Raw genomic sequence first — 12,299 nt, 5'->3', positions numbered from 1 at the left:
TAGTGATACATGCCGATAACTTAAATAGATGTTTGGGCTAGCCGTGTAGCAGTAGGAACAACGACAGTAATACAAATACACTGTATTCTAGAGTGTAGTGCTATTGTAATATCTAAAGTGAAATCTCATAAATTGTGAGAGCACTGTAGCACAAACAGGTGTAATCCCCACGTTATTCAGGGCATGTTTTAATGTGGGAAAGTATCCCGGCTGGCTTGGCTCGGCCTAACAGGAACAAATAATGATTTTTAGTCTGTGAGAGCTAAATTCTTTATTGGATTACGCCAATAGTTCAAACAAGACAAAGAATGTCTGAGTAAGATAACAATGTGGCATGACAACAATTCCAAGGTCATTGTATGCCAGCTTTTGCACAATGTGTATTTTGCCTCACCAAAGATGTCAGCAAAAGAACTGAGTGTACTAAAGGTGACTGACAGACGGCTTCTACTTGTGGTCTACTCAAAGACACACTCTCTCTGAACAGACCTGTACCTTTAAATAAAACTTAGATAAGCACAGTACTGACCTGATACTGTGGTTTGTACCAGTGCTTCAGATCCCAGTCCCACAAGATCATCTGAAAGACACAAGAGAGACACATAAACGGCATATTATGTTTATTGTGAATAACAGAGAATATGAAACATATTTACACAGAGAGAGAGCACAGGCTTTGACCTCTGCTCCACTATTAGCACACTGTCCTAAGACTGTTAGTCTATTCTGCCATGTATCCAAACACACAGTGTGGTAACAGTTTACATGAAGGATTTCCTACAACACACGATGCACTTTCTACTACAGGTATGCTAATGCAGAAAGTGCCTTAGCCACAGCACACTGAGGCCTTTCACTGACAGCAAAAGAAGAAAAGCAAACCACTGAAACCACCACGGTGCGTCTACAATGGAGCTATGAGATCTTATCTGGCTCAAACTACGTCAATTGGCAGCATTTCCACACTATCTGTTAGTAACCAAACAGGAGCGCTCACACATGCACGTTACAGCGGTGTACAGTCAAAGTTGCAGCAGGTTGTGTAACACTAAGTTGCAGGTCCTGAAATAATCTAATCCTCTGGCTCAAGTATAAATACAGAAATGATTAGTTATGATAGCCCTAACTAGGTTTGTTACACAGTCCAACTATACTTTTGCACATTCACTGGTTTCCCTAATGTGTGCATTTCATTTTGTCAGCTTTGCACATTGAAGTGAAAGCACTGAATTCCCCTTTGACAGGATTGAAAACATAAAGTCTTCCGTTTGTGGTGAAGCTGTCGCTTCATGCGGCAGACAAAAGGACACAGACTGTAAGTCTACTTTCGTGTTTTAATGGTAAGAAATATGGTAGTTTGCGATGTAAAATCCAGTAGACATTTCTTTTTAAGAGCAAACGTGCAGTCTCGCCCCACACCACAAGGGGGAGAGACACAGACGGTTAAGCCTCACAATTACCAGCTACCTCAACCTTACATGTAAACACACACATATCCTTTTTTTTTATCATTAACATTAAAAATGTTATACACTTGATTAATCGTTCGGTCACATTCATTCAGCAACGCCAGGAACTTCAATAACATATTTAGTCAAATAAATTGACTTTATTTAAGGGATTTCATTTTTAGAGGTAAAATCATATCTTCACAGCGAGGTTTTTTTAGAAATATTTATCCTAGATCCTATTCCTATCCTATACATGTTTTACTGTTCTGCATGTGACACATACAGTGCATGTAAGCTATAACTACGGTTACTAAACAGATCAGTGGCTCCATCCCGTCTCCTCCAATCAGTAACTGTTTCATTGATCAGAGTGGGATGTCGGGTGTTTGTCATCAGCATCTGTACAATGCTTCCAAACTTGTAATATGGCAAATAAGCACTGCCATGGCAACCTGACATAGAGGCCAGCAAACAATGCTCCGTACACCATGGCAACGGGATGACGGGAGACGGCCGGAGGACAGAGTTGTTGGCCTTCTGCTTGTTTACGTAGAAGGGCTGAAATGGAGAGGGAGATGGGTAAATGCTCGAGGACACGATGCCATTAAGTGGAGAGTTGAGGACAGAGAACTAATAGACAGAGATTAAAAAAAGAAACAAAGACACAACTAAATATGATGTACGCCTGGCCTTCATTTCACTCAACCTAAAGACGTTTAGTTGCATTTTCGTCTGTCCTTCTCGATCACGCACGCAGTACACTGTGACACACTCAACATAGCATAGTTTGTGTACTATCTGTCTGCACCACACCTTTACAGTATGCCTTTGCACATTCTGTGCACAATGCACATTAACATGAATGTCTTCTCCGCCTCACACACGGCACAGAAACAGGAAAAACTGGCTGAATGGGGGCTCCACCACCACCGCCGCCATTATCACCATCGCAGCGTGCACCAAGCAACAACTGATTTACAGTGAGGGCCTTTTGCAAGTGATCAGATTAAAATCTCTCAATGAACAGGAGATATTATCTTTAGCGATGTTATGGAAACATGACATGAGGGCAGACGCAGAGACACACAACAGCTGACACTTGAGACACCTGCACACATGCAGACACACAAAAGCTCAAAGACATTTAGCTGCATTTGTGAAACAAACATTGTAGACATCCAGCACAAAGAGGTACAAGCACTTCCAAGCATTTCCACTTTGTACTACTTGTGCTACCACTTTTCCACTCAACTAGCTCCATTTAAAGGGGATATATTATAACGTGTACTTGTATGGACAAATGAATCATGAGACCATCTTATAAAATATAATGCATAACTACTCCACAGTATATAACGTAGATAAAATTATCATTACAATGCATTCAAATGTTAATGTCTTTGAGTAATAATCTCATTTAATATGATGATTATCATCAATATCAATAGTACTTTTTGCACCAACATTTACTTAAATCAAGTTCTGCTTGCATTTATTTCATTTTGACCACTTTTACAGAACGACTTCTTCCAGCACTTGCTTAGGGACGCTGAGAAAGGAAGAAACAATATAAATAACATTAACTCATGCTATATTACAAAACTGATATCTAAAATTAGTAATGTAAATAGTCTGATTTTGTGGGTACATTTGTGCAATTGATAATTATACATCAATTTCATAACTTCATATTTACACTGGAAATATGGGGACATGCGTGCAACAACCTCAGACTGCCTACCTTTTAGATCTTCCCTCTACTACTCATTCATTTCACTACTTTTTATTTGGGGCTGGCTTTTAATGAAGCACAAGTGCACAGAAAGAGTCTGTTAGACTCGTATAATTGCCCATATCCATTGTATCTGCCAGTCTGCGCAACTCTGTGTGCACACCATGAAGACTATTTGTGATGCAGGTAAAAATAAAGGGTTAATGCACACCTGCATGAATATACAAAGCAAACAGGGAGAGACACACTAGGGTCGCACCGATCCAGCTTTCTTAGTCCCGACACAGACACCTTAAAAATCTGCTTTTTTCAATGCAGAAACAGAGATTAGAATTCCAGTATACAATGTATTGAATATAATTGAATTGGCCCCATTGTCAACGATATCCAATCCAGCTGTTTTTGAGTCCAACATCCGTACACAGAGAAAACAGACCATAACACACACAATCAGACACACACTCAAAATGCACAGAGAAGATATACACATCAAAATAACACTGCACACACACACCGTTATTAACACAAGTCATAAAGATTTCCGAACAGGAGTCAATAAACCTGCGCAAGCTAGTAGATGGCCAGTTGTTACACCTGCGTGTCATATTAGCTCGGCTCTGTGGTGTGAGAGGTGCTAGAACTGATAAAAACACGCTAATAAGAGTGTGGGGGCGAGAGAAAAGGTATCAATGAGGCAGGCAGGCTTTTGTATGGAGAGAAGCAGGGCACTGCTGACGTCAGTCTGCGGCGACACACACACACACCGTCAGCAGCCCTCTGCACATGCACACGTCGCTAATGAGGACTGGTCTCTAGCTGTCAAGACACGCACGGGAAGAAAAGACGAAAGAGAGAGAGAGAGAGAGAGGAAAAGAGAGCACAGGCTGGCTTGATTCTCTTAGGCCTGTTCAGGAAAGACAGTTAACCAGATGAGAGGACTGCAGAGCGTGCGTGCATGTGTGCATGTGTGTGTGTGTGTGCGCGCGTGCATGTCCTATTGGTCAGACATACAGTGGCTTGCAAAAGTATTCATACCCCTTGAACTTTTCCACATTTTGTCACATTACACGCCACAAACATAAATATATTTTATTGGAATTTTATGTGAAAGACCAACACAAAGTGTCACACAATTGTGAAGTACAAAGAACATTATACATGTTTTTACATTTTTTTCACAAATAAAAAACTGAAAAGTGCAGTGTGCAAAATTATTCAGCCCCCCTGAGTCAATACTTTGTGGAACCGCCTTTTGCTGCAATTACAGCTGCAAGTCTTTTGGGGTATGTCTCTACCAGCGATGCACATCTAGAGACTGAGATTTTTGCCCATTCTTCTTTGCAAAACAGCTCAAACTCAGTCAGATTAGATGGAGAGCGTTTGTGAACGGCGGTTTTCAGATCTACACAACAAAATTGACCCACATAACAAAATACATTATAGGTTTACTATAAAATATACTAAATAAAATGATCACTATAAATATATAATCATTGTTTGGTAACAATGATATATAATGACAATTTTCTTCATAATCCCGTTAATCTAAAAAAAACTTTTTTTTTTAAACTTAAATAATGTGGAAGTGGTTAAGATATCTTTAAAGTAGAAATAAGGCTTTGACAAAGGCAAAATATGTACATTGTAATGAGGACAGGAAGCATGAACACTGGTGAATGGAGGGCTTGTTGGCTTACAAATCTCACAGTGTCCAACATGCTAATTGTTGACATCCAGCAGTGGAGCTCAACCTCAACAACAAGCAACTGTATCCTTGGTTTGCGGACATTAATAATAACATTTTAAAAACATTTATCACCAGTTTTTTGGCTTGAGCAAATGGGAAATAGAAAAAATGATTACAGTCTCAGTACAGACACCCATGAAGACTTGTCTGTGCTTTTGTTTTGCTAAATACATCAGAGCATGACAGCAACATTGTAATAGGTCATGCTGATATATTTTCAAATGAAGATTTGCTGTATCGAAATACCTTATTTTTACTCTTTTGTTCCACTTTTTTTGGGGGGGGTCAGTTGCTTTACAAAGTCACAATTATTGCAGAACGCAATCGGTCACTCTTTGCTGAATGGTTCAAAGACTGAATCAGAGTTAGCTGTTAGATGACAAAAGTATGAAGTAACTAAGCGGTTGCCAGTGAAAGGTTTGAAGGAATAAAGTACTTCCTCCCAGTCTCACCAGCCAAACAATCTACAGGACCAAAGACTTGTAAAAATCTTTTTGCATCTGTGCAGCTTGGCCCGCCACCAGCCCACAGGTCAACAGAGCCAACGGGAAAACTCTTGGTACTCCAGATGGCCAGTCCGCCTATGGCTGTCACCAGTGTTGTCAGGGCAACCTAGCAGGACCATGGAAAATTCTTTGACGAGGGAAAGGAGCCTGTGCAAAATGTCATCCCTCTCTTTCACACTCATCTACCACTTCACTGGACTGGTGTTGTTCAGCGTCTGCCCTGCAAAAGCCAGCGTCCATTGGTGTCATTTGTAGACTGAAGTACCCAAGTATGACAAGATCTGTTTCTGGCATGAACAAAGGGACAGGTCACCATATCAAACATGTTTCTCCTCTTACCTGTAGAGCTATTTATCAATCTATATTGTTTTGTTGTGAGTTGCCTAGCTTTGGAGATATCGGCCGTAGAGATGTCTGCCTTCTCTCGAATATAATGTCTCTCCAGAAATCATGACTTTTTTTACTCAAGATAATCCACGTACCTTGTTGTGAGCAGTACAGGTAAGAGGAAAAATACGTTTGTTTTTTTAATTTTGGGTTGAACTGTCCCCTTAACAGAAACTGTACATCGACAGGCCTTAATCCACAAAGTAGACACACCCACCTCGAGGTCATAAGCCTGACTTTTGTCACAACTCAAGATACAGTGAAACAACTTTTCTAAACCTCCCTAGCCTTCGTCTCTCTCCAGACAGCCATGGTTGTTGTTAATTATTTCCACTTTCCGTATCGAGTTACAGATGCATTTTTATATGCAACCAGTGGGAGAAAGTGAACAAAACCTAGGTATTCACAAGTTTGTACGCAACTCTGTTTCATGTGGGACATATTTAACTCTGATGTACCACCCACTCAAGATATTACCAGTATGGGATAGTACATTCCAAGAAGTATCTCATGAACTGTTGACATTTTAGTGGAGGACATCCTTTGTAAATGTTTTCTGTGCTGTGTTAATGTAGGTAGTAGTTTCTCAGTATTCCGTATTCAATTCTCAATGTGATGTTACCCAATTTATAGCAGTTGCAGTCTGCTTCCTGGCTGTCGTGAATATGTCAGCCAGCTGTGTCCCCAGAAAAAAAAGCAGATGGACAGGAACGAGGCTGACCGAAAAAGTGAGTGGAAGAATTGCAGCTGTGCACCACGAGCCGTTTAGGAAATAGTAGCAGGAAAAAGGCTTTGTGCTCAATCAAGTTAGATGGCGCTCTTTTCCAATATTGCCATTTCGTCAAGACCACGAGATTGGACATGTCGAAGGGACATGGAAGTGACCTGGTTTCATCAGACATACAGTATGGACCTCATGGTTGGTGTCCATCATGGTGGAGACACATTAAGGTTGAAGGAAAGGCACAGAAGCCTAATAGGCTGCAACCGCTGGACTGGACTGGACTGGACGAGTAGAGGAGGCTACAGAGAAAAACACCTGGAGGCTCAAGAAGGGAAGGCCAGACTAGACATCCCTCAGGCCACTCTGAGGCTGCAGGTGTGTCCTCGTTTCAAGAGAAAGCCTCGGGAGATATTAAAGGGTCCCAGTGGATCTCCCACATTGTCAGATTTACTGCATCTCTCATTTGACCTGGGATAACTTTAGCATCCACCAGAAAGAGATGCAAGAAGGACAAGAATAAAGACAGATGACTGGATTGCTAAGAGCTATATTAGTTGACCAAAGATTATTAAATAATGATTACTTTTTTACTACGTTAAATACTTTCTAATTCTTTGTCCACCTTTCAAAGCATCCCAGCTGTTTTCATTTTACATCAAAACAGCAAATATCCCGTGCCATGGCTTTGCATCTATGTGTATTTTACACCCAACCGAGTTAGTGTATTTACTGTCGGTCCTCAGGAAAGTTTTGCACTGGCAGTACATCAGAGCTAGAGAATAACTGCATTTCCCCACATATTCTGTCAGTGTGACGCAGAAGAAATGAGCCAGTTATCCTCATCTATTCATGCTACTTAACCCATTGTGTTCACTTGCGGTGCATTGTGTTGCAGAACATGCTTTGAAAGATCATCATGTGGAACAAGCAACAAGATTGAGCAATGAGATTGTCAGCACCTCCTGTGGTAGCTGTTGACAAGGAAAGCTTTGTTATAGGAAACAAAAGAAAAAGGCCACAACAAAAGTTTGAGACATCATGTGCTGCAAGATGGTTATCAACGCAGTTGATGACTAGAAGGATTCTTGAGCCCATCCTGGACGGACCTGGACGCCTGTCAGCAAAGCGCTCTTATAGCCAATGAGTTTACAGACACACAGTCAGGCGAAGAATTACTCTTCTCTACTTGTGCAACTATATATCACAGTCTTCACAACACAGGGCAGAGAGCGCAGAGCCTCATACATGTACAGCAGTGGGAGGAAAACCAAAGACGTCACGATGGAGCCTTTGCTAAGGAAATGGGGCAGCAGCTGCTTGGTGCCATGCTGGAGTGGCATAGGAAATTTAAAACGCAAATAAGTGAAAATAGATTTCAATGTGAGAATATATGTATTTTGCGTTTGGGAAATTATCCAAATTTGATCAATTCTAAAGATTCTATTTTGGTATGGACTGTAAAAATGTTAAATCTTCAGAAAATGTTCATTATAAGTCATTCTGTTTATTTCCATACATTAAACTTTACTCCCTATCTTTGTTTTAAAGAAAAATAGATGAGGATTGTACAAAATGCCATTATTAGAATTATACAGCAATTCAATAGTGTTTTTTCCCCTTTTCAGTTTATTGCTATGAAATGAAATGTTAGTTATTATGATACTGATTGTTGATCATATGACTCAGTCAACAAGAAACAAAGAGACTAGTCGCTACTACACCTTTGAGATTTAGGAGAACTGAATATAAAGAGGTTGTTTTGTTGTAGGGATGTGACAACTAATTTGTAGCTTAACAAGCAACGCATATCTCAGTTTAACTGCGTTGACTCACACAGACAAAGTATGAGTCAATGCCAAAATCTGAGTAAAGTCAACCCCAATACATCAATGATGAACTTTTTCCCACAGTAATCTGTTTCATGCTCAAACGGCCGATAACTTTCTGATTGTACTCAACACCCAAACTAAGTCGGCAGCTCCCAATGCTGGCAAAATACAGCCTGCACACCACTTGGCAGTGTTTTTAAGACCTACAAATCCATAAAAAGAAAAACAGATGAAATTGTATTTGAATCTGACCGACAACATGCATCTTTTCCTCTATAATCTAATACCACTGTGTGCTATCTAGTAAATCAGAAATGACAGACATTTTGAAAAACTCTAACTTGATAATAACTAATAAACTGACAGAAGATAGGATGCAGTTACTGCTTTGTTTGGGCATGGTGTTTGAAACTGTGTCCCTTACATTCACAGCTACTCTGCGGGTCAGATATACTGCAGGTATCGGTCTCATGAGACTTGTCAGACGATGCATTCTACACACTGTAAACAGATGTTTAAAATATGTATTATATAAACAGAGTTCAGCTTTTAATTCAAGTTGATGACGGCAAACAGACTCAAGTCAAATAATAAAAACTTTTAGGATGACAAATTTTAGACATAAACATATTCCACATAAAGGGATTTAATCCATGCAGGACTTTGGCCCCACACTTACTGGAAACCATTCAGTAAATCATGCCCCTATAAATAGTTGCAGGCAGTCTGCACTGCAGGCTATGTATGCAGGTTACATTTTATCGGAGCTTAGATTTTTTTTTTTTGTTGACCTGGAACGCAACAATTCATAGCTATCACAAGAGATTGGCAAGAATATAGGCATGTATGACCTTTGGAGAGTGGTGGCAGAGAGCCCAAGTGTAAATACTCGGAACAGTACTTCACAAAGTCCTTTCTGCTGACATTGATTTGCTGATCTGCAGGTTCATAAATATCCTGGGCTCACCCAGTGTTAACACAAGTAATTATTAAAAGGACCATTGACCTTATGACGCACAGAGAGTACAGTCAGAGCCTAACGAGGGCTTCACATGTCATCAAAAAACATTCAAGCAGCTGTTTATTCAGGTAAAATAAGTAACCACATCTGTCTCTCTGTTTGGGCTTCCCTTTCCTTACAGCTGTATTTCCCTCTAACGATATCAGCACAACGTTTGGTTTGCAACAAGCTGTTTGGAATTAGTATTATCAAAGATATGCGAGAAGACAGAGGTGATCTCAGTGCAAATGTTTTTATTTGAATCTGTGCCCAGGCCGCCCTGCACCAGACGGCTATACCGTCCAAAGACATCCTGCCCACATGGTGGTGTTGTATACATTTTTGGTTGCATGGCGTTTTGTTCCATACATTTTATCTACGTTTGTTTACGATCTGACTCCAGGAGTTTGAGTCCTGGCAGGCACATGGGATCTACCGGGTTTTTACTCGCCAGGCTCTTGAACTTTAGTGCCGTGTTTAAACCGACAACAACGCAGTGTCATAAACTACAGCCTCCTCATTGAGGTCGCTCTGGGCTCTGGCACAGAAACACAGCGTAGTCCGGTGAAAACGCTGAACCTGGCTCAGCTTTTACAACAACGCAATATGTCATATAGCTACACACTACACTGGCTGGATTAAATGATGCCACTGTGGTAACTTTCCTGAGTTATACATTGTTTTCTCTTCTTAATATAACAACCTCCTGTCTGGTGTTTTGGCATCTGATAGGCCTTTAGCATGTTATCATGGATCAGATCGGCAGTAATTGAATGGCGTTTAACATTATGTATGCTAACTGGGTATGGCAGCGGCACCACATGTTTGTTTTGTACCGAGCTTTCATTTAAAAAGACACCTAGGGACATTTTGGACAGGCTGTTCATTTATGTATAACTCAGCGCTGAAGCGATTAGTGGATTAACGGAAAATGAATGAACAATTTAGAAAATTGGAGGCTCCAACTTCTCAAATGTGAGAATAAGCTATACTTTATATTTATATTTAGCATTTTTTTTATTAGTTATTTGTTGTCATTGTTGTAAAACAAATAGTCCATATTCTCAGCATGTTCTAGCTTAGACTGTTTCCTTCTATCCAAGTGCAAACATGTCATGTATGTCCATCGCACGCAACCTTTTTTGACCACTGTGGAGCCCAAGACCAAGCTGTAGTTTGGAGGCAGGGAGACCTGAGGACAACAGGAAGGTTATACCTGATATGGACATGAGAGCTAGATGAGGGAGGCTCGAAGCCTTGTAAGGGAACATCTGGTTTTATCATGGAATCAGTGCAAGCTCCTCTCATAAACACAACCTAACGCCTGTGCCCTGAAGCTCTGGCCAATAACAAGCATGTGAACACAAACGCCATCCATCAGAGCCGAGCAGTGGGAGGAGGAGTTCACAGGGAAGTAGAGAGAGTGAGACACAGACACAAAGAGCAGTGAGAAGAGACGGAAATTGTGTGTTAAGTAAATCATTTACAATCAAGTGAGCAACGCTGGCTCTCGGCAGCTTCTTATTTCTACTTTACGTATCAAATTCACAAAGCTGCCTTTAAAGCTGAGGTTGAAAAAAAAAAAAAAGCTTAAGAGGCTTACAGATGTACACTTGTCAAATTAAAGGTCAAAATCAATATGGAACTGGCCGCTCTTGAGCGCCTCAACGTCTGTCTACTTGTCGTTAAAGTTATTTGAGATTGCACTCAAATTACTTATGGTTATACATTTTGAGGGTAATTTAACCAAATTCAATACACTCTTCTAGGCAAGTTCATACTGAGGGTCTGTTTGTGTGCTGCATAGAAACAAAGGGCATGTTGCCACCTGTCCTTTCCTGCCGTCCTGATGGTGGTGTGAAGGCCTGGGTTGGATCATAGAAGTACAGGTCAGCGTCCTACGGGACTCCTTCATGTATTTTTGTAAGTGCCTCACAGCTACAACGGTACCTTGTACGGCGATTGTAGCTGGATGTTATTTTTACAAGGTGTGATAGGCTATAGAAACTTTGCTGAGTGATATAAGATCATAAAATAAGTGGCTGTAAATCATTAGGCTCATACACACAAGAGTCCAGGGAGAATTATTACTATGCTCTGTAGCTCTATGGAGCCCTTTAGCCTCTTTTAGGTCAATATTTTGGTTTAATATTCGAGTATTTACTGTGTGGTTCAGTCCGTAGTTTCCCGCTCTCATCTATCTCCGTCTCTAGCAGCAGCAGGAAGCTGGTTTTAGTCAAAAAGCTACCTGCCTGACAGCAGACAAAGTTAGCGACTAGCTGGTGAAGAAAGTGAAACATGTAGCAACCTAAATACGCACACATTTTTCTCAGGAGTTGGTGGAGACCAAACCAGAGATAAAAGCAAAGTGAATTTTGGACATCAGATGGCCAGAACATAACCCAAATGAGATAATAATGTTGCTCTGTGTCCGCTGAATGTGTAAGTAGGCAACCGTTTGCTAACATTAAGGCTATATATATATATAAAGACAAAATTAATATCTCAAAGCTGTGTGTCTGTAAGCTGGTTTTCTTCCGCCCTCTAATGGCCAGAAATACAAGAATGCAGCTTTAGGGTCTGTGTTTAAAAAAAAACTGATGTACTTTTTACTTTTAGTACATACTGAAGCTGCCCTTACAAAGTACGTACTGTTGCATGCAGCATGCATTCAATTGGAACACACTACTTCCTCAAACATTGCACCTAGAACTTTGACCCTCTTGCTCATATGTCTGCTGCACAGAGGATTGTGGGTCAGAATAGCCAGAACAGCATGCTGGCTTGCACACTGCAAAAAGCGACCGGATTTAGAAGGATATCCTGGTATTTTTGGGCATTCTGCATTTGACATAATATGAGACATACATACAAAATCTTTTTCCGGCATACTAAATCATATGGAAGTATGGGTTTTGGAAAG

General features: G+C 40.6%; 1 protein-coding gene across 1 annotated transcript in view; it reads right to left on the bottom strand.

Annotated features, from left to right (window-relative positions):
• Nucleotides 1–12,299, bottom strand: part of pde3b (phosphodiesterase 3B) — a 36,582-nt gene that overhangs the window by 10,127 nt on the left and 14,156 nt on the right. The window contains exon 2 of the mRNA XM_079166517.1: nt 530–580. Within this exon, the coding sequence (XP_079022643.1) occupies nt 530–580 (51 nt within the window). The remainder of the gene's footprint in view (nt 1–529; nt 581–12,299) is intronic.

Source organism: Pholis gunnellus (genome assembly GCF_910591455.1).
Source record: "Pholis gunnellus genome assembly, chromosome: 1".
Classification (NCBI taxonomy): Eukaryota; Metazoa; Chordata; class Actinopteri; order Perciformes; family Pholidae; genus Pholis; species Pholis gunnellus.
This window is presented reverse-complemented; position numbering and strand designations above follow the sequence as displayed.